The sequence below is a fragment of the Taudactylus pleione genome, unplaced genomic scaffold (genome assembly GCF_031769625.1).
Source record: "Taudactylus pleione unplaced genomic scaffold, aTauple2 ptg000352l, whole genome shotgun sequence".
In the NCBI taxonomy this organism is placed as follows: domain Eukaryota; kingdom Metazoa; phylum Chordata; class Amphibia; order Anura; family Myobatrachidae; genus Taudactylus; species Taudactylus pleione.
In genome coordinates, this window is record NW_028284753.1 from 17,139,557 (window position 1) to 17,163,875 (window position 24,319).

Below are 24,319 nucleotides of genomic sequence, written 5' to 3' on the forward strand. Positions count from 1 at the left end.
TATCTAGATCCACCTATGGGTGTATCTATTGACACTCAGGGGTGTGTTCTGCAGCGGAAGGTGAAAAGTACTAAGTGCAGCATTTGTGTATGGATGGCATGTTCAGCCACAAAAAATCGCTAATTTATACGATTATTGACATTGTGTACGAGTCAGAATCAGCCCCAGTATGTGACACTGATTGACTCAACCAAAATAAGTCCTCTGACATAATATTTTTATAACATTGAATGTTTGGGCACACAGAGGGCAGTGCCAGCCTATGCACACAGGAGACAATTAAAGCCTATACACACAAAAGGCAGTGCCAGTCTATAGAGCTCAAGCAGGTAGAACCACAGACACTCACCCTGACACCGGGCACTACTTCTCACAGCTCCAAGCTGCCTCCTTGCTGTCACTCTCCATACCAGAGCTGTTCTCTGTAACATCTGAGTCAAAGCCTGCCCATGGAGCTGCTTGCTAGCTGGTCCAGTTCAATGTGCAGGGCCTCGACAGCCCGTCCTCTCCGCACCGAGCCAGCAGCTCCACCAGTCCGGACAGCTGCTGCCTGACATGCTGCTCCACCTGCTTGGCCTGGATCAAAGTATGTGTCCCACCTCCCAGCCACCTCCCTCTAACATATATACCCCAGCCACCTACCTCTCACACATATATGCTCCTGCTTCACCCACCTCATTCTCAAATAAATACCCCAGCCTTTCCCCATTCACCTTCCTCTCACACATATACTCCAGCCTTGCCCCATCCACCTCCCTCACAAATATATTGACCCTGCCTCAGCCACCTTCTGCTCACCCACATATACCCCAGGCCTGTCCCAGCCACCTCCTGCTCACACACATTAACCATAGCCCTTCCCCATTCACTTACCCCACACACATATATGCTCCTGCCCCAGCCACATTCCCACATATATATTTGTCAAGTCACTCTCACACATGTACCACAGTCGCCCTGCACCAGTCACCTCTCTCTCTTTGTCTCTCTGCCCTGGTAGCGCTACAGGAGGGAGTGCAGCAGCCTGTGGGGTCTGTCCGGCTCCAGTTCTGTGTTGGAGGTGGAGGTGCATGTGGGGCTGCCGGCTAGCGTGGGTCGGGAGGCGAGCAGCAACAGTATCAGGTGCATCAGGACTTAGTGCACCGAGAATGAAACACAAGTACTCAGTAGCTGGCCCCGCTCTGGCACCTGGGGGAGGAGCTGTCACTTGCGGGGACACACCTCCTCCTTACAATCACGGTGCATACTAGCTTGTGTCACTACTGTATAGCTGGGACACTCTCCCCTCTTCCACTCCCAGCTTTCTGTTATTCCACGCCTGCCGCCGCCCCCGTCCCATCCGGACTTGCACATGCACAGTCCAGATTCCTGAGGTGGTACTGGGGAATCCGGGGGAATTATTTAACTTTGCAGGGTAGCGGGAGACTGTACAGCAACCCGGGAGTCTCATGCAGTAATCGGGAGGGTAGGCAACTATGAATAATGGTTATATATATTATTGCATAGTGTTCAATAGGCTTTATAATAGGTCCGCGCTATAGGAATTTAAATCTATCTCTAGCTGCTACACACAGAGGAGGTATCCCAACCTCATAAAAGTCTAAATATAACGGGGGTTAGTGCGAGCGCTTTGAGATATGATAGAAGATCTAAGATGTTTGCAGTGTCAGTGTCAGATGTCCTGCACATAAGCATATATAAGCTAGATTAGATATTTAAATGTAAGTCTTGGTGTGATCCACCTAATTATCTGTGGGATGGGTGTTCACTGAAAAGTCTGATGTCCACTGGGTACTTGGAAGGCTTAGTTAGCAATAACTTGAGGCAGTATGTTCTCATAAAGTCAGATGTCAGTATTTATACCGAATGATGTGCTTTAAACCGACATTTTCCTTTTATCCACTGGTATGTTTCAGCCTAGTCGACTCTCCACCTCAGACGTCACCCATATGAGAAAAGAAAAAAGCGAACCGCAGCATCAGGTGCAGGCAAGCACTGGTGCTGTATAGTGTAGTGGGTATATGTACAGACTTACCCAGATCTTGCCATTTGTCTGCTGGTCCACCTGCAGTCCTTGCTCCACGAATCAATGTATGTGGGTATGAGGGGTGGGTATAAGTCCGGCTAGACCATATAGTATACACTATTTACATGGATATTAAGGAATAAAAATTGCTTTAATTGCCTGTCCACACACCTTGGTGGTTCTTGTGATACAGGTAAAATTGATATAGTATGGCAAATAACAAATGTACAAACATTCACCGATATGGTGTACAAGTAAAAGGATTGGGAATGAGTCACTGGTATGTCTCCAATGCGTTTCGTTCCCTATAGGGACTTTTTCAAGGGTAGGTGAACTGGCGGGCACAATTACCGGCTTTATATACCTTCATGAAGCCTCTGTGTTTTGATGATTTCGTTACTTCCGGGTTTGCGCTTCCACTGCCGCGCCGGTCCTATCACTAGAGTGTGCCCGGACTTCTGATAGGTTAACTGCGCATGTTTAATACGCTGTATGGTTAACTGCGCATGTTTAATACGCTCTAATGAAGTAGCATGTATTTTTCTGTCTCCATGCTGTGGGCGGCCATTTTGGGTAGGATTTTTTATGTGTTAGTATGCACTGTAGAGCCGTGTTCTTACTTATTCCAGGCATTATATGGGTTTGAGAATTCCCACTATCATTTCTAATGGTCCCATGTATAATAGCCTATTGGCTGGTTCCCATTACCATATATTTAACAGTTATAGGGGTATTTAGTACATAATTATGAGCTTTTCTATATACTGCAATTAATACTTCTACTTAGAAGAACAATATAGCTTTCTTCAATGTCATCTTGTCTAATCCTTTCCCCATTGTTTTCTCTCAATAGCGAGCCTGTGTTTGTACATGCGCTATGGTGATGCATGTATATGTCGTCATGGTAACCCTTCCTATTAATAATCACATTTGTTTTGTTTAATTGCTCCTTAATATGTTTTATTTATAATTACATAGGATGCATCTGATTTGTGATGAGCTGCAAGATATTGAATTACAAGGATGTCAGATGCCTTTTAATTTTGCTTAAAAAGGCTAGTGGCCAGCATCTTAAAAATTCCCTATTGTTGGTTCTGAGACCATGTATCATGGTGATTAATGGTACTAGGTGATATTCAAAATTAGTAGTTAATGTACCGATATTAACCTATTTTGATCTAATTCCTTCATCTCTTCTTCCTAATTTCAAGATGTATAATATTATTTTTGCAGAAACTCCTTTTGAGATTAATGTTCTAATAAATAATGATTTTGGTTTAACATATGTGATGGATTCCTAGTACAGTTCCAATTGAGATGGAATTATTCTCCTTTACCCATTAAATGGTTCCTAAGGGTCTATATTCAGACCTTCCGGTTGGAGGGTTTTCATTTTGACTATCCACAGACTTTCTACTCGGTCGATTCTAGTCACATGATCCCCACCTCTCCAATTGGGTTCGACTCTTTCTAGTCCAGTATATCTGAGACCCTCGGATTGCAAGCATGTACCGTCCTAAAGTGGTCTGAGATGCTGTGTCCTGCAAATCCTTTTTTAATATTAGTAATGTGTTCATTGATTCTAGTTTTAAGGCTACGTGTCGTCCTCCCAATATGCTGCAGTTGACAGGGGCATCTTAGTATATATATAATGTGATGACTGTCGCAGGTGATGGTGTCCTTGATTTTGTACTTCCTACTAGTTCTGACCAATATCACTTCTGCTGTGGTTGCAGTGCTTCTGTAACTTAATTGTTTGCAGGCCCGACATCGGCCGCAATGGTAAAAGCCTACATTCACACTATGGCCATCCAGGGTTTGCTGTCTCAAAATAGTTTTTTGGGGTTTAATATGATTGGTCACTAGTTTTCTACCAATGTCTGGTGCCTTTCGAAAAACTACATCCGGTTGAGTAGGTAGTAGGGAGTGTAATTTCTCATCCATGTGGAGTAATCCCCAATGTTTTTTTTAAATGTTTTTCACTTTATATGCAGACCCCGTGTAATTGGTTATAAAATAAAACCTTATTATGATCTTCCTGTGATTTCTTGTCCTTATATTCTAAAAGTGGTGCTCTAGGGTTTGTTAATGATCTCTTATAAGCCTCCTCAACACGATCCATGTCATAGTGTTTCTCTTTAAATTGATCTTTCAAATTATTACCTTGTCTCACAAAATCTGTCATGTTGGAACAATTCCTGCTTACTCGAGTAAATTGGCTCATGGGGATACTATTTATCCAATTGGGGTGGTGGTTGCTATCAGCCCTGATATAACTATTGACATCCACCTGCTTGTGGTGCATTCTTGTGTGTATCTTATTGTCCTGGATGAAAATGTCCAGATCCAAAAATTGGACTTGTTCCTTGCTATACTTGGTGGTGAAAACCAGATTACGGTCGTTCGCATTAATATATGTCAGGAAATTGTCTAGCAATGTCTTGCTGCCTTGCCAGATAAATAGTACATCATCTATGTACCGCCTCCATAGAACCAAGTTCACCCCAAGCTTGCTGGAGGACCAGATGTTATTGTCCTCCCAATGACTCATGAAGAAGTTTGATTAGCTTGGGGAAAACTTGGTTCCCATGGCTGTCCCACACCACTGCAGGTAGAATTCATCCCAAACCACATATAGTTATGGTTGAGGATGAACTCTATACCTTACAGGATGAATGTCAATTGTTGCTGATCTAATTCTGTATCTCTTTCCAGGAAGTTCCTGGTACTTTCCAGGCCCTGAGTGTGGTTAATGACCATATACAGTGACGTAATGTCGCTTGTAGCTAACCAGAATTCCTCATTCCAGATCATGTCTTGTAGTATATTAAGTGCCTGGGTCATGTCCCTCAAATGTGATCTTTGTTTTTTAACATAAATCTGCCGGAATTGATCTATGTATTGGGACAATGGTGCAGTTAGGGAATTAATCCCAGATGTAATAGGCCTTCCTGGTGGATTTACAGGGTCCTTATGTAATTTCGGAAGATAATAGAACACCGTGATAATGGGGTGGGGGGTATTTAAGGAAGTCATATTCTTGTTTTTTTAGGATCCCTGTCCTCAAACCTTCCTTTAAAAGTAAGGTTAGATCCTCATGATAATGTTTGGTGGGGTCCCCTTTTAGTTTGGTATAGGTGTCAGTGTCCCCTAGAATTCTCATGGCCTCTTTACGATAGTCCTCTTGGTTTAGCATGACAATCCCCTTCCCCCCTTGTCAGCCGGCTTGATAATTATTCCAGTGTCATTTTTAAGTTCATTAAGCGCTTTGATTTCAACCTTAGTTAAGTTGCATGTGGTACATCTTGATTCTGTATTGATTCTATCTATGTCATTCATAACTGCCTTCTCAAAGGTGTGAATGTAATGGCCCTTAAGATGACTTGGATTGAACTTTGACTGGGGTTTCAGTGTTGTGTGTTTGTATTTATCACTGTTCATGTTGTTAATCAGACTGCCTTGTTTATCTAGAAAATATTTTTTCAGGCTGAGTTTCCTAGTGAAATTCCCTATGTCCATGTATGTTGAAAATTTGCCAATCTTGTTACTTGGGGCAAATTTTAGTCCTTTACTAAGGACTGAAGTTTGAGTTGGTGTTAATACTTTGTTGCACAAATTAAAAATTCCTATTGGGTGTTTGGCATCTGTGTTGGATCTTGATCTTTTTTGCTTTTTTTGCCCTCCCCTACAGCCTCTTCTACCATGTTTAGCTTCCTCTTTTGTGATAATTGGGTCAGATTCTTTAAATGTGGTATTTGGGTTCCTAAATCTAAAAAACTGTCCCCCCCATTTTTTTGCTGATGTGAGGTCCTCCTGTACAGCACTTATTAGTGACTCTGAAGTATTTATATTTGGTAGTGTGGTTAAGGTATTCCCTTCTGGAATTGTATCTTTAGGGGCTAATGAATCCCTTCACCCTCTTTCGAATGACTGTCTTACAACGTTGGTGTAATGTTCCTTGTTTGGACTTAAATACTTTATGGAATGAATGGAAAAATTATTCGTATCTTCCTCACTATAAGTGCTCAAATTTAGGAGATCTATTATTTCACTATGCACTGTTGGTTTTGCGTGTAGGAGGGTCATGAACTTCTGGTAGGTCAGGTTAAATTTTTTGTATATATAGGAGTACCTGAAGTCTCATACCTATCAGATTTACAATCTAGCCATGTGGTATTCTTCAATAATTTTTTGTTAATTGTACTTATTTTATCTTTATGACCTGTATCAAATAGCACTTTCCTTTTTTGTTTCTTGGTTTGTTTTTTTATTTTTTGTGAGTCCTTTGACTTATATTTATGTGTACTTGTGGTCCCAAATCTGTCCCTAAATACTTTGGACTTTTTCGTATTGATTATTAGCTCCTCCTCTCTGTCTAGTTTTTGTCTAATTAGCTGTTCTAGGGTTTGATATTCCTTGTCTGATTTATGTGGTTCCAAGCTAGTATCTAACTTTTCAATCTCCCTTTTTAAATTATCCAGCTCAGATTCCCTTTCTGTAATGATCAGTTCCATCAATCTTATGGAGCAGTCAAGTAACAATTTGTCCCAATTTTTTATAAAATCCACATTGTCCTTGTTAAGAGTGGGTCTTTTCTTAATTTTTAATCATTTAGGTATAATGTCTTGTGAAATGTACCATTGTAAGGTCTATTTGTCCCACCATAATTTTGTTTCTTTTTCTAGTAGTTTTTCTAGTTTTATAAATGTTTGGCAAAACATGTCATTTGATGCGTCTAGTGGTATCTGACTATCTAGTTCCGAGAATATTGTGTTGGCCCTATCTATTTTGGATCCTCTGGAATCTAAAAGGCCCATACGTATCCAAATGTATTTCCTTAAGCTGCCAACCTATAGGATATATAAGTTCAATAGGCTTTATAATAGGTCCGCGCTATAGGAATTTAAATCTATCTCTAGCTGCTACACACAGAGGAGGTATCCCAACCTCATAAAAGTCTAAATATAACGGGGGTTAGTGCGAGCGCTTTGAGATATGATAGAAGATCTAAGATGTTTGCAGTGTCAGTGTCAGATGTCCTGCACATAAGCATATATAAGATAGATTAGACAACACGGAGGCTTAATGAAGGTATATAAAGCCGGTAATTGTGCCCACCAGATCACCTACCCTTGAAAAAGTCCCTACAGGGGACGAAACGCGTTGGGGACATACCAGTGGCTCATTCCCAACCCTTTATCTTGTACACCATATCGGTGAATGTTTGTACGTTTGTTATTTGTCATTCTAGATCAATTTTTCCTGTATCACAAGAACCACCAAGGTGTGTGGACAGGCAATTAAAGCAAATTTTTTTCCTTAATATCCATGTAAATAGTGTATAATATATGGTCTAGCCGGACCAGCGGACAAGCGGCAAGATCTGGGTAAGTCTGTACATATGCCCACTATACTATACAGCACCAGTGCTTGCCTGCACCTGATGCTGCGGTTCTCTTTTTCTTTTCTCATATGGGTGACGTCTGAGGTGGAGAGTCGACTAGGCTGAAACATACCAGTGGATAAAAGGAAAAAGTCGGTTTAAAGCACATCATTCGGTATAAATACTGACATCTGACTTTATGAGAACATACTGCCTCAAGTTATTGCTAACTAAGCCTTCCAAGTACCCAGTGGACATTAAACTTTTCAGTGAACACCCATCCCACAGATAATTAGGTGGATCACACCAAGACTTACACTTAAATATCTAATCTAGCTTATATACGCTTATGTGCAGGACATCTGACACTGCAAACATCTTAGATCTTCTATCATATCTCAAAGCACTTGTACTAACCCCCGTTATATTGCATATTGTTGCCAACTTACTATTATACCCCCAGTATTTAACAACACTCACCTATCCATTGAGTTCTAGAGGTGTCTTCCTTCTCTGCTGTGTTCTCTTTCTGTGCTGAAATGGTAGTGTATAAGAAAAGTGGAATATGTGCAGGTTAGACAGAAATATCACTATAATTAGGTTGAAATGAATTGCATGGCATTTATTTATAAACCACAATAAATAGTCATAAAAGCAGTATTAGTAAAAAAAAAAAAAAAAAAGCTATTTTAATTAAAAAAAAAAGTCCTTGTACAGGTAGGTGCTTTTAGCCCTTTTCTGTTTATGACTAGTAAGAAGCAGAGCCGTAACTAGACTTTTTGGTGCCCTGGGCCAGAAAGAACATAGGTGCTCCCCCATTTTTCAAATAGGGACATAAGACATTCACCCGAAAAAGGGGTGTGGCATCATGGGCTGCCATCGGAAATTGTGTGGCAGATAGCTCCATGTGTAAGGTGTCTTACTGCCATGTGAGAGGTGATGGGGTTGAGTCCTCTTCAATGCCCACTGTAATAGTGCCCCTTATGCAATGTCCCCAGTAGTAGTGCCCCTTATGCAGTGCCCCCTGTAGTATTGTCCCTATACAGTGCCACCAGTAGTGCCCCTTATACAGTGCCCCCAGTAGTGCACCCTTATACAGTGCCCCCTAGTAATGCACTATTATACAGTGCCCTTTATGCCGTGCTCCAAGTAGTGCCACTTATACAGTGCCCCAAGTAGCACCCCTTATACAGTGCCCTAAGTAATACCACTTATACAGTGCCCCCAGTAATGCCCCTTATACAGTGCCACTAGTAGTGGTACCCATATGCAGTGCTCCCAGTAGTGGTCCCCCCAATGCAGTGCCCCTCATAGTGGTCCCCCCTATGCAGTGCCCCTTATACAGTGCCCCAGTAGTAGTCTCCCCTTTTGTAGTGCCCCAGTAGAAGTCCTCCCTATGCAGTGCCCCTAGTAGTGCACATATATCGCACATCACTGTTCTGTGAGTATAGTTGTGCAGTGCCCCCAGTAGTAAGCCCCTATATAGTGCCCCAGTAGTAGTCCCTCCTATGCAGTGCCCCCAGCAGTGTCCCCCATTAGTGCCTTTTATATAGTACCCCCATAGTCCCCCCTATGCAGTGCCTCCAGTAGTGGCCCCCGATGAAGTGCCCCTTATATAGTGCCCCCAGTAATAGTCCCCCCTATGCAGTGCCCCCAGTAGTGGTCCCCCCTTTGCATTTCCCCCAGTAGTGCCTCTTATATAGTGCTCCCAGTAGTAGTCCCCCCTATGCAGTGCTCCCAGTAGTGGTCCCCCCGCTGCAGTGCCCATTATATAGTGTCCCCAGTAGTAGTCCCACTCCAGCAGTGCCCCTTATATAGTGTCCCTAGTAGTAGTCCCCCCTATGCAGTGCCCCCCAGTAGTGGTCCCCCCGATGCAGTGCCCTTATATAGAGCCACCAGTAGTAGTCCCGTCCCCCCCAGCAGTACCAGACAAAGACACACATAAAAAAACCCACTTACCTATATCTCCGCTCCGGCTACTGTGCCCGCCGTCGTCCACTCCTCCGTCATCCCGGACCAGCCTGCTCTGCATTATGGGAGAGTCATTTTTGCATAAAGAACAAACATGTATATGAGGGAAAATAATTCAAGTGAACTAGCAGTGCAGTTTTAGTCTCTTACCTGTCCACTTGTGTACAGTATATCAGGGCTGTAACTAGGGTAGTGTGACCTATGCCATGGCACAGGGCACTGCAGGACAGGGGGTGCTGTTTGGGTCTGTCAATTTTCCTGTTTATTATCATTCTCACTAGTGGCTTCCTCTTCTTTTATCCCCAGCATCTCCTGGCCGCCTCTATCTCTTCCCTGGCCCTTCCCATGAAGCCATGGCCCTTTTTCAGGTGCACTCTCTTATGGCATTCGGTGTGGGATCCCGGCTGCCGCATGACCGGCAGTTCGATTCCCGGCTGCGGCAACCCGACAAAACAGCAGAGCCTGGCAGCGGAAGCCCGACAGCGCTGGAAATTCCGATCGTCCCTAAGGTAAGTATAAACTAACCTAACCAACCTCCCTAACCCTAACCCTCCTTAGGGGTGCCTAACCCTAACCTCCCCTCTCTAAGTGCCTAACCCTAACCCCCCCTTCCCTGCTGCCTAAACCTAAGTCCCCACCGGGGGTGCCTAACCCTAACCCTCCCTCCCCCTAGCTTAACCCTAACCCTCCCGGGAAGGTGCCTAACCCTAATTCCCCCCCTGGATGCCCTAAACCTAACCCTCCCCCCCCAGCGCGCGGCTGTCCGCTCGCGGCGCCCAGCATCCCTTCGATCGGGATGCCGGGCGCCTGTCTTCCGGTGTCGGGAAAATGACAGGCATCTAGATTTTAGATGCCTGTCATTTAACCCTAGGCGGGATAGAGGATTCGGGAAGCCGGCGATCGGGATTGTGGCCGCCAGCTTCCTAAACATATCCCCTCTTATGTCCCTATTTAAAAAATGAGTGGGGGGGCACCATTGCTCTCTCTGGCACAGGGCACCAAAAAGTCTTGTTACAGCTCTGCAGTATATTGCAAGAGCAACATTTTAAGTGACTGTTCACTGTATTCAAAGTGGTTTCCGGGCATGTTTAGCAATGAGAAAAAAAAGATGAATTAGATGGCCAAGTAAATAACACATAAACAAATTACATTTTAGTAGTTGAGGTGTAGTCACAGTATTTGAATGATCATGTATGTGTTTGTGATCCTGCAGATTCTTGTTGTTGGCCAGTATATGTATATACACAATATTGTGCTATATACAACTGTAATTATGTTTTTATTCTTCCTAGGTTGTGCATCGAACTCACTATCAAGGTATGAGATGTTTGTTTCGAGTCTGTTTTTTTCCCAAAGACCCAGCTGATATTCTGCATTCGGATCCTGCTGCATTTGAGTATCTGTACATACAGGTAACTAAAAAGGGCATAATAGTCATACAAGCAATGCATATAACACTATTCAACAACATTTTAAAATTTGCCTGCATCTGGCATGTGAATGTGTTTTTGTCTAATTTAGGGATGCAGAATTCAGTGGAATAATCAAATTTTCTCTATCACGTCACATTTATTTGATACACACAATAAAAAAAGTGGTAATAGCTATATCGGAAAATAAATAAGATAAGTGAAAACTTAAATTTCTATTGAATTATTGTTATTTAATTAATGTATAAAATACTATTAAAATTACAGAAACTGCAGAAATAAAACTTCAGAAACTCAACAATCCAAATTAGCCATAATGTAATTATTAATAAAAGTAAAATGTAAAGTCACTTTGCTTTAGGGAAATAGGATGTTGATATTTGGCGTTGGTACTCTCGCTCATTGGTCTCCAAAAAAGAACCAGCAGTAGTCTCCCATCATTGCAGGGTCCCAGCATCCTTGGTAGTGATGCTCCATTGACAGAATGTCTTGGTGAAAACATTTCCCCTGTTCATCATTTACACTACCCAGGTTGTCAGGAAAAAAGTCTAGATGGGGATATAAAAAAATTATTTTAAGTGACCTTCTACAACTCATATTCTTGTACTTGCCCAATAGGTCATTCATGATGGACACGTAGTTGGCCTCTTTTCTGTTCACGCACAGCAGCCTTGAAGGAAGACCAAGCAGCAGACTCCATTTCCGTCAATTTAGCATTTAATGTTTTATATTCATAAGCAGTTTCCTTAATTTGGGCCAAAAAATATGTTTTATTTTAGTTTTGGTTTTGCTTAACTTTGGAAACTTTTACTTCAAATAACTAGAGATGAGCGGGTTCGGTTTCCAGAGATCCGAACCCACCTGAATTTAGCAGAACTGAGTCGGATCCAAGCAGGCTCGGATGTTCCCGCCTTACTCAGATCTCTCAAATCGAGGCAAAACTATAGAGACGAAATCTCGCAGTTCACGAGCTTTCATCTTTATGATCAATGTAGTATATAAGGGACCACGCAACAAATGCCTTTTCACTCTGGCTGTGGAGCCTGAACAGGGAGGGTGGGTAGTGTAGGGCTGGGAGAGGTGCTGTCTGCTGTGTCCTGGGCTGGTGACTGCTGATCCATTCTGGGCTGGTGCCTGTGACCGCTGTCACTGTGCTGTCTGCTGTGTCCATCTGGGCTGTTGCTGATCCATCTTGGCTGTCTGCGCTGTCTGCTGTGTCCTGGGCTGGTGTTTTTTGTGTCTGATGTGTCCACCTGGGCTGGTGCAGAACTGTAGATACATCTGGGCTGGTGCTGTGTCCATCTGGGCCCGAGTTCTGGACTCAAAAAAAATTAAAAATAAAGTAAAAAAAAAAAATCAATCAAAGTGTCTTTTATATTTTTCTGTGTGTGCGTGCGTGCGTGTTAGGCTTAACCGCAGTACTGCACAATATCCAGCCAGCAATGCAAGTTGCAAGCTAGTGCTGTCTGACTCCACTCGTGATCAATCTGTGCTCTGGGCCCAAGTTCTGGAGCATAAAAAAAAAATCAATTGTCTTTTTTCCTAATAATTGTCTGTGTGTCTTTGCGTGTTAGGCTTTAGCCGCACAAGATCTAGCAAGTCGGCAATGCTACCTAGTGCTGCCTGACTCCAGTCGTCATCAATCTGTGCTCTGGACCCAAGTTCTGGAGCATAAAAAAAAAATCAATTGTCTTTTTTCCTAATAATTGTCTGTGTGTCTTTGCGTGTTAGGCTTTAGCCGCACAAGATCTAGCAAGTCGGCAATGCTACCTAGTGCTGCCTGACTCCAGTCGTCATCAATCTGTGCTCTGGACCCAAGTTCTGGACCCGAAACCCCCCCTGCCAAAAAAAAAATAGTGTCTTTTGTCTATTTATTTTCTGTGTGTGTGTGTGTTTGTGTTAGGCTTAGCCACACAAGATACAGCAATGCAACCTAGCGCTGCCCGACTCCAGCCGTCACCAATCTGTGCTCTGGGCCCAAGTTCTGGATCCGAAAAAAAAAATAGTGTCTTTTGTATATTTTTTTTTTGTGTGCGCACGACTGCACAAGTGTGAATTTTGTAACCGCACCTTGGCTACAATATTGGTGCTTGTGACACTGCTTCAAGACCGCAGAAAATATGTAGGGCTATCACATGACAGGAGAGCAAGGCAAGGAACCACATGTTGTAGCTGCCGCCAGCAGTCATCATGATAATGCAAGGCCATAAACTTACTTGTCCTCTATGAAGGCCCATGCCTTTAATCCTCAAGGGTATCCCAACCATCATCTTTGCACAGTCCTCAACTGTATTAATAATTATATCAATCAGTTTTGAGCCAGCAAGCTGGATACAACCTTTTGGCCCTTTAACTAGATGAAAAAAAATCAATATTGTGAGCTGTGAGGTAACCAAAATGGACTGGAAACTAGTGGAAATAAATGTTATTGAGGTTATTAATACTGTAGGAACAAAAAAAGGCACATTTTATGTGATTTTTAGCTGTTTTTTTTTTTTTTTTTAAGAAAAAAATCCAGATCCAAAACCAAAACACGAAAACAAAACACCAAGGAAAAAAATCTAAAATCATATTCAGATCCAAAGCCAGGGGAGATCCAGATCCAAACCAAATCACGAGGGTCGGCGCACATCTCTACAAATAACTGAAAGCCTGACCTTCTTTATCCAGCACCTTCACGGAATTCTTCATTAGGCCCAACTTAATGTAAAGCAGAGGTAAAAAAAATTTATGCGGCTCAACCAGTGGAATGTACTTAATGTTTTTCTCTCCAGCAACATAGTTTTCTCTCTCTGGCCACTTCTCTGTAATATAGTGATTTATAGTGTCTCTGCTGTCCCATAAACACAGACAACAGCAGTACTTTGTGAATCCACCTTGCAAACCTAACAGTAGTGCAACTACCTTTATGCCACAGCATAGATTCCATACATGATCCTTATACTTGATTCACTCCAAAAACACATCTTTCATAAGTTTCTTTCTTGTCCTCTACATAGGCCAGAGGCACTGAAGGGAATTTGTTCCCAGCGTGGATGTTACAAACTGTGGTGGCAGATCATCTTGGTGGCAGGTCCCAGCCGTAGTGGCAACTGGGACACTGCATCATGTCTTGATCTATGTTCCAGCTGTTACAGAAAGCTGGAATTCTGTCTTGTCTGTGTGCAGCTCATTGCTGCATTCCTGCCTATCTGTCTGTGTGTGTGCAGAGCCCACCTGCATACTATCTAGTCATTAGGGAGGCTCTCGGCAGGGATTGTTCTGATTGGTACCTGCTCCTGAGAAGTTACAGCCAGCCCTACACTTCGTGCCTGTGATATTGTCTGACTTCCAGAGTATGTTTGTCCTGTGCATAGAAGCCTGTGTTCTAGCTGGTCTTAACTCATTCTGCAGTTCCTATTTCCAGTGTCTGTCTGCCTGACCTGTATTTGCCTGTGTATCATCTGCATGGTGGTTCCATTTAGGCTCACACCCTTGCTGTTTTGATTTCTGCAACCATGGCCTACCTCTATGCTGCCTGTGGCATTTCCATACCACAGCTCAGTCAAGCCGCATCAGTCTATTTCCAGTCGATTCAAGCCTGCAGTGTTCTCAACCTCACTGCCTCCAGCCTGTGTTCCTGCCATGCCTGAGTTCACCTGTCTGCCATCCTGTTAATGACACCTCAGCCCTCAAGGCCACTCTTCCCTGTTTCAGTCACACCTCTGCCCTCAAAGACACTCCATTCTGCTCCTGTGGCACCTCGGCCCTCAAGGCCGCATCAGGTTGTTCCTGTCATACCTTGACCCTCAAGGACACCCTGTGTCATTCCAGTCACAACTCTGCTCTCAAGGCTGCATCGTGTTGTTCCAGTTAGCCCTCAAGGCCACTCTTGTTCCTGTCACACCTTGGCTCTCAAGACCACTCTTTCTTGTTCCTCCACACCTCGGCCTTCAAGGCCACTGTTGTTCCTGTCACACCTCGGGTCACAAGGCTGCATCATGTTTTTCCAGTCGTACCTCAGACCTCAAGACCGCTCCGCCTAGTTCCTGTCACACCTCAGCCCTCGAGACCACTCTGCCTTGTTCCTGTCACACCTCAGCCCTCAAGCCCGCTCTGCCTTGTTCCTGTTGCACCCTGGCCTGCAAAGCCGCACTGAGAACGTAGTATGTTTTTTCAGTCAATGGTACTGTCTTGCCTGTCTGGTCCTTGTCTGTACCTTGCCTGTCTAGTCCTTGTCTGTAAATCCTGCAGTTTCACAGTCCAGGTCACTCCTACTCTGCAGCTTGTGTTCAATGTTCAGTCACTCACTGCCTGGTGACCTAGCTGCATCATAGTCCCAAGAGGAACCTGAGACCACCATCATATGTGGCTGCTAGTGTAGCCTGTCCTTACATCTGATCTAGTAACCATTCACCTGCAGCTTCACTCCAGCCAGTTCTAGTAGTGGAAGGACCGCCACTCCTAAACTCTGTCTTGTTTATGGTCAGCACTCCTGCGGTTCTACACAACTGTGTGAGAACCATAACAATGGAGTAACACTGCTTAAAGACTACGCTTCAAGGAATCAATAAACTGTCGCCACTAACTAGTATTGTACTTAAAACCAAACTCAATCATTAAACCATTAACATCAGCACACACACACACACATTGAATTTTTCTTTTCAAAGGCCCAAAAAATGTTTCTTGCTGAAAACTTAAAATTGTCATACATTGAGCCAGAAGGTTCCACTGTTGCAGCCTAGTTTCAAGTCATAAACCAAGCCATTTAGTTCTTCCTGTTTTATGATTGTCTTGCTCTGATGCTCACTTTCCTCTTGATGTCCCCGATTCACTGGTATACACACAAGGCACAGGAACAGACATTTCTTCTCTACGAGGCACAAGTACTAGCACTGAAGACACTTCAGGATATTTGATTGTGTTCTTAGTTCTGCTGGAATGCCCAGCTACACTACTGTAGTTAGACAAAAATAACAATCAGTACAGTGGTCCCCAGGCTCACGCCCTACAGTTGGGACAGAGAACGGCATCATACAGCAATTTCCTTTCAACAATTCTGTCAGATTAGTTGCGCAGGTAATACAAGAAATATTGGGTGTCCAGATTTTATCCTGGTCACCAAGGGCACAGTCAAAGTACATTTTAAAAGCCTTCTTTATAGAGATGAGCAGTTCGGATTGTTTGGAATCTGAACCCATCCAAACGCTCGGTATCTGAGGTAATCCAAGTGGCGGCTCTGGTCTTCCCATCTGATTCTGATTCCACTTCGAGGCAAAATGTCATCCTCACGGCATCGGATTCTCACAGATTTTGGTTCTATATAAGGTGTCGTGGACGGGCCTCTGCATCATTTCCCTGTCAGGCACACTACTGTATGCTGTGCTGTACTCCGCTGTATAGGCTGTGATGTGTCCAGACTAGGGGGCGATTTAAACCTGCTCGCTATGAGCGATTGTCGCCCATCTGCGCATGCGGAAGTGGGGCTACTCCTTTGAGTGACAGATAGTGCCGTTTGTGGGTGGTAACAGGGGAAGGTCCTGAAAAACAAGAAAGTGGATGTTTGTGGGTGGTAACAGGAGAAGGTCCTGAAAAACAAGGAAGTGGATGTGAATGTAGGCGTGTCTGAGCATCAAAACGCCGTTCTTTGGGCGTGCATAATTAGCATGGACTAATTATGCACTGACGTGTACTTATTGTACACTAATTATGCACCGATGTGTACTTATTGTACATGTCACCTGGTTCTGAGGAAACCGTTGTATGGTCTAATAACGGAGAAACATGTTAAGTTTGTGGACTTAATACTGGCTGCTTGACAAGTGGATCTGTTTAAACATTGTGGTGTTACGGATGCAAAACCTCCGTTCTTTATGCTAGAGCCGTGACTTCTTCTCATATCTGGGCATTGATGGGTTGCTCCCACTGCCGCTGACGTCATCACATTGGCAAGCGGCGATTCTGATTATCACACGGGGAACGTAATTCACAGAAGATTGCCCTACCACCTGTACTGTCTGGGGACAGTACTGTCAGGATTTCCCTAAGAGTGGTGAGACTATATGGATGCAAATCATACTAACACACTGGCTCTGCTAATCAAGTTTCTATACCACTAGTGGATTTCCACAGGATACTTTGAATTACATTTTTCAAGTGACTAATATTTGCCAGTCATCAGTGGTTATACTGTATCTTTTAACTTAATTTTATTGATGTATTTACTTGTAATATTATATATGCATTACATTTATTATCAATTAATCCAGCACTCCCTTGGGTGTATATATATGTACTCATTTGGTTATGGTTGTATTTCAGCCTGCAGTGATTGCAGTGCTTGTGGCGGGGTAGGGTCTACCTTCAGGGCTACGAGCAGCTCCGATGCCTCTCGATGTTACTGATTAATCATACGCTTCCTGGAGATGACATGTGCTAATATAGAAAAGTGGACGTCTTACACCGGTGTGCGATCTCTCTGCCATCGCTCTCTAAGAAATAGAGGGCAACCTTTAGCCTGGTTGTGCGATCACAGCATTTGCATACCCGGCATCCCTTTTGGCTGCGAGAGAGCGCAGTTTAGCGTCCGCGTCTGAATGAGCTCCACAGTCACAAGGCTGTGCTGCTCTTAGTCAATGTGTAATATGTGTAGTGGGTGCATGCTGCTGTATGCTGCACTGTACTCTGCTGTATATAGGCTGTTCTGTGCCCAGACTCACAAGAGGCTTTGCTGCTCTTAGTCAATGTGTTTAGGGGGCACACTGATGTAAGCTGCACTGTATTCTCATGTAACTGGCTGTGCTACAGTATGTCCAACAGTAAATACATTGGCATGCATATATAAGCCCTGTGACTACACGCAGTTTGAATTGAGCTGCGACATCACAAAATCAAAAAAATATATAGCTAAATTCTATTGTTTGTACTGTTTGGTGTTCCGGAATTCTTATTATTGCTTAAGGATGTATGTATTAATAATATAGTGAAAATATTACTGCATACCCTTTGTTAGTGGCTTAATTATAAGTAGCTAAATTGAACCCTTTTTAGTTACTAGCTTGCAGTGATGTTAACTGCAGGAGAATATTCTATTAATTGCTGATTAGGACTACTATTTGTATTACTACATGAATTAACTTTATACAGACTTCTTCTGTCTAGTTTGTAAACTAAGCAGTAAGGGCTTGGCTTTATTCCTGGATGGGAGACCTGAGACTCTAGAGGGTAAATTTACTAAAGTGAGAGTTTTTAGAAGTGAGTTTTAAAAGTGATGTTGCCCATAGCAACCAATCAGACTCTAGTTATTATCTTCTAGAAGGTGCTAGTTAAATGTTAAGTAGCATCTGATTGGTTGCTATAGGCAACATCACTTTTAAAACTCACTTCTAAAAACTGTCACTTTAGTAAATTTACCCCTAGGTTTAGTTCCCTAAATGAGTTTCCTAAGCAGCGTACACACTAGGTGAATAGGAAAGACGGTACAATTACGACATCATAATCGTACAGTCGTTCCTGATCCCCTATAGTGCCTACACTGAACTATATGATGTTCAGTGTAGGCACCCTCCATCATCTCTGAACATGGCCAATCTGTTATTATTGTCAGATTGGACACTCCTAAACTAGCCCAGCGAAGTCACCCCAAGGCACCGCTCTATTAAGAAAAGTGAAGTGTAAAGGAAATAGTTAAGAGCAGCTGCAGCTGCATATAAAGAATTAAAATAAAAGAGTGAAATACATATATAAAAAACAGACAGAGAAGAGTTAAAATGTGTTGTAAAGGAAAACTGTGTTATAATGCGGTGCACTGGAGCAGGTAAAAAAAAGCAATCCAGGGGGACCCACGCCCAAAAAATTAACCAAAGCTGCACTACACAGTCTAAATATTTGCAGGACTTACCTATATTGTGCCTCTGACTGGTGTGCATATTACTATGCCAGACTCCATACTCTAATCCAATGTGGTAGAGGTGCTAGTCTGAGTGGAAAGTGTCTCAAGCTTTCAGGTGTGCAAAGCAATGCACTGATTGGATTACATAAAAATTGGCCTCAGACTGCACACTCTGAACATATATATACATATATATATATATATATATATACATATATATATATTTATATATATATATATATTTATATATATATATATATATATATATATATATATATATATATATTAGGGGTGTGCACCGGCCACGTTTTGGTTTTGGATCTGGATCTTTCTTCGTGTTTTGAATCTGGATTGGTTTTGCCAAAACCACCCTTCCGTGTTTTGGGTTCTGGGTTTTGTGTTTTGGATCTGTATTTTTTTGAAAAAAAGCATAAAAACAGCTTAAATCACAGAATTTGTGGGTTTTTCTGCTCCTATGCAATTATTAACCTCAATAACCTTCATTTCCACTCATTTCCAGTCTATTCTGAACACCTCACACCTCACAATATTGTTTTTATGGCCAAAAGATTGCACCGAGGTAGCTGGATGACTATGCTAAGCGACACGAGTGGGCGGCACAAACACATGGCCCATCTAGGAGTGACACTGCAGTGGCAGACAGGATGGCAGTTTGAAAAACTAGGCCCCAAACAGTACATACTGCAAAGAAAAAAAAGAGGTGCAAGATGGAATTGTCCTTGTGCCCTCCCACCCACCCTTATGTTGTATAAATAGGACATGCACACTTTAACAGACCAATCATTTCAGCGCCAGGGTCTGCCACATGACTGTGGCTGAAATGATTGGTTCAATTGGGCCCCCACAAAACAAACTGGCTCTACGGAGGCAAGATGTCGTCCTCATCCTCCTCATCCACCGATTCCTTGGATAAAACAGGAAAAAGGGATTTAGGTGTCCCTGGACTGCTTACGGTCTTAACCAAAGTTTCTGAACTTGACAGTAACTTTTTATGAACGTGCTGCAGGTGCCGTATAAGGGAGGATGTTCCTAGGTGGTTAACGTCCCTACCCCTACTTATTTCACCTTTACATATGGTACATATGGCAATACAGTTGTTGTCCGGATTTGGATAGAAATATTGCCAGACCAAAGAGGTGGAATGTTTGGTCTTCTGCCCAGGCATGACCGTGATGGGCTTTTTCATCCCACGGACAACAACTGTCTCCCCTGGAACCTGATTTAAACAAACCACATCAGAATCCTCCTCGCCAACTTCCTCCTCAGCGCCAGCTACACCAGTATCCTCATCCTGTTGTACTTCAACAGTGACATCTTCAATTTGCATATCAGCAAGTGCACTGTGGGTGCTCCTTTCAGCACTTGCAGGGGGCGTGCAAATGGTGGAAAGAGCCACCTCTTCCCGTCCAGTGCTGGGAAGGTCAGGCATCGCAACTGCCACCACACTTGGACTCTCCTTGGGGATTTGTGATATCTTCTTAGAATGCACAGTTCTTCGCTGTGCTTTTGCCAGTTTAACTCGTTTGATTTTTTTAGCGGTAGGAGGGCTTCCATCGTCATGTGAAGCTGAACCACTAGTCATGAACATAGGGAAAGACCTTAGCCGTTCCTTGCCACTCCGTGTCGTAAATGGCATATTGGCAAGTTTACGTTTCTCTTCAGATGATTTAAATGTTTTTTTCAAGGTCATTTTCCTGAACTTTGTCATTTGGGATTGTATGTGCCCTCTACTATGACATTGGGCATCGGCCTTGGCAGACGACGTTGATGGCATGTTATCGTCTATGTCATGACTAGTGGCAGCAGCTTCAGCACTAGGAGGAAGTGGTTTTTGATCTTTCCCTATTTTATTTTTATCGGAGAAAGTTTGGTCCTCCATTTATATTGATATATACTAAGGCGCACACAAACACAGAAAATATTTTTTTATTTTTGTTGGAGACTAGTGCACTTTGTGGGTTACACCATCCTTTAAGAAATGAGCCAGCCGGCCTTTTACTTATGGGACACAGGCGCACGCTTGGCGCTGCTCCTTTGTTGATGCACGTGCAGCTACAGCCCACACAATTCACAAACACAGAAAATATTTTTTTATTTTGTTTGGAGTGCCCTTTGGGGGTCACAGCACCCTTTAACGGACAAGCCAGCCGGCCTTTTACTTATGGGGCACAGGCGCACGCTTGGCGCTGCTCCTTCGTTGATGCACATGCAGCCACAGTGCACACAATTCACAAACACAGAAATTTTTTTTTAATTTTGTTTGGAGCGCCCTTTGGAGGTTACAGCACCCTTTAGCGGTCAATCCAGCCAGCCCTTTATTTATGGGACATAAGCGCACGCTTGGCACTCCTTTGTTGATGCACGTGCGGCTACTGCGCACACAATTCACAAACACAAAAAAATATATTTTTTTATTTTGTTTGGAGTGCCCTTTGGGGGTTACAGCACCCTTTAACGGACAAGCCAGCCGGCCTTTTACTTATGGGACACAGGCGCACGCTTGGCACTACTTTGTTGATGCACGTTTGGCTACAGCGCACACAATTCACAAACACAGAAAATATTTTTTTATTTTGTTTGGAGTGTACTTTGGGGGTTACAGCACCCTTTAACGGTCAAGCCGGCGGGCCCTTTACTTATGACACAGGCGCACGCTTGGCACTACTTTGTTGATGCACGTGCGGCTACTTCGCACACAATTCACAAACACAGAAAATATTTTTTTATTTTGTTTGGAGTGCCCTTTGGGGGTTACAGCACCCTTTAACGGACAAGCCAGAAGGCCTTTTACTTATGGGACACAGGCGCACGCTTGGCGCTGCTCCTTCGTTGATGCACGTGCAGCCACAGTGCACACAATTCACAAACACAGAAAAAATATTTTTTTTTTAGCACTTGGGGGGAGCACCCCTGATGGACAGAGCACCCCCTGGACAACACTACAGCACCCATTTAGGACTGGGACACTGCACAGGACTTTGGAGTGGACACAGCCCCTATGGACAACTGACTGCACAACACAGTCCGGCCACCCCCTATGGACTTTGAAGTAGTGGACACAGCCCCTATGGACAACAGCAGTACAGCGCAGCACAGCACAGCACAACACTACACTGCACTACACTACACTACACTACAACACTACACTACAGTACACAGCCCAGCCAGCCCTAACTCCCACGCTCCCTCTTCACTGTCCACAGCCGAGTTAGAAAATGGCGCCGACGCGGGTACCTTACATAGGATCCAAAACCCGCGAGACCCGGAAGGCGGGATGATGACGTTTTGCCTCGATTTCAGATCCGTCAGGCGGGTAAAGTCGAGCCTGACTTGGATCGGCCTCAGATCGGGGGGGCTCAGGGGGGTTCGGATTTCAGAAATCCGATCCCGCTCACCCCTAATATATATATATATATATATATATATAAAATTGGAGGTGCTACCTGTGGAGACCTTTGATATATATATAAAAACAGAAGAAATACAAGTGCACAACTCCAAATTAACTGATTATAAATAAATAACTAAGTAGAGGTTTTTGGCATAGTCTTGGCCAAGGTTATGGGCCCACCCACTACATCCGGGTAACCTCTATAGGGTCGGTCCTTAACATACTAGGGTTCAAATTCAGAGCGCAGGACACCCTCAAACCAGCCCAGCTAAACTACCCCAAAGCACCACTCTAAGAAGAAAAGTGAAGTGTAAAGGAAATAGTTAAGAGCAGCAGCAGCTGCATATAAAGAATACAAATAAAAAAGTGAAATACATATATATAAAAAATACCCGGATGTGGTGGGTGGGCCCATAACCTTGGCCAAGATGCGGCACTCGTGGCACAGTCACAGCAAGGAAATTAGCAGGACCACAAGCTGGTTGTCAATGTTTCAATATATTAGTTCATATTGTCATCAGGAAAAATTAATGAACAAAACAACGTACCTTTTATACCAAAGCCCACCTCGTGAATGCCGGTATGCAGGAGGGAACCGCTCACCCGCCCTGCTGCCACACTGCATACTGACGTCATCAATAACAGACGTTCAGTCACATGAGTGCTCAAAAAATGCCATCACCATGGTGATTCCTAGTAACAATGCAGAGATGCAACAAAATGTCAAGCTGTCTTTGTCATTTACAAATAAACATGAGCAAGTAATAAATGACATACCTTGTGACATTAAAGATAGACAGTACTAAAGTTAAATACTACAAATATTACACTGAAAATACAAAACAGGATTGCACAGAATATCTAATAACTATCCCATTCCATAAAATAGTGTTTATACTATCTAAAGCTAGATAATGAAATATTATCATTAAAACCTCTAGGTTGGATAACATCTAACCGATGTATCTATCTGGCTTCAAATTGCAAAAGCCTTTGACCGCGATTACCCCCTCTAATGGAGGGAGGGATACAATCAATCATCCTATATCGTAAACTACTGAGAGGATGGTTAAATTCACAAAAATGTCTTGCGACTGGTTGATCACTATTTTTAGCTATTAAGGCTGCTCGTATGGCCGCCCGATGGTTGGCCATGCGCTCCTTGAATTTTCGTTCCAATATAATATAACCCGCATGAGCATATAATTTGGTAGACGACGAAAGAGGAACTACAATTAAAATAGTGTCTTATTTTGTATACTTTGCCTTTATGAGGATGTTTAAAGGAGTCACCTGTCAGTAAAAACTGTCAGGTCACACACAAATTCGCAATACACACTACAGTCTTTACTAAAGTAAAAGATAGAAATACGTTACTAAATGCTCAAAGCTGCCATCCAAATTCATTAATCATTACTGATTTTAACATGGCAGTACATCAAATTGATCTTCTCATAGGTACATTTCTGGAGAGGGGTTATGGCAAGAGAGAATTGCTGATTTGTAAATAGAGAGTATTAGCCCTGAATAGGGATGACTTATTGCAGAGTAGCAAGGTGAACAAGAACCCCTCATGCAAGTTTCCAGAGGTTAATTGATTTAACACTGCGTCACCTATAATAAATAAGTCAGCTAAGAGTTTATGGCCAATTCTTCAAGGGGATGAATCACTGGGGATACAAGATCAACAGCTGATGCCCTGTTATTCTAGAGGCCGTAATCTTAAGGATATTTTAGTTAAAACTAATTCCTGCAATAAGAAAAAACAAATCATGACTTTTCTTAGCAATCAGCAACTAGGATGCTTTAAATGTACGTGTGTGACCTGCCAGTTTTTACTGACAGGTGACTCCTTTAAACATCCTCATACAGGCAAAGTATACAAAATAAGACACTAGTTTAATTGTAATTCCTCTTTCGTCGCCTACCAAATTATATGCCCGTGCGGGCTATATTATATTGGAAAGACGGAACGAAAATTCAAGGAGCGCATGGCCCACCATCGGGCGGCCATACGAGCAGCCTTAATAGCTAAAAATAAACCAGTCGAGAGACATTTTTGTGAATTTAACCATCCTCTCAGTAGTTTACGATACAGGCTTTTGCAATGTGAAGCCAGATGCATACATCGGTTAGATGTTATCCAACCTAGAGGTCTTAATGATAATATTTCATTTTCTAGCTTTAGATAGTATAAACCCTATTTTATGGAATGAGATAGTTA

General features: G+C 43.0%; 1 protein-coding gene across 2 annotated transcripts in view; it reads left to right on the forward strand.

Moving 5' to 3' along the window:
* Nucleotides 1–24,319, forward strand: part of FRMPD3 (FERM and PDZ domain containing 3) — a 746,708-nt gene that overhangs the window by 405,370 nt on the left and 317,019 nt on the right. For both annotated transcript variants that reach the window (XM_088444300.1, XM_088444301.1), the window contains exon 8: nt 10,673–10,792. In XM_088444300.1, the coding sequence (XP_088300426.1) occupies nt 10,673–10,792 (120 nt within the window). The remainder of the gene's footprint in view (nt 1–10,672; nt 10,793–24,319) is intronic.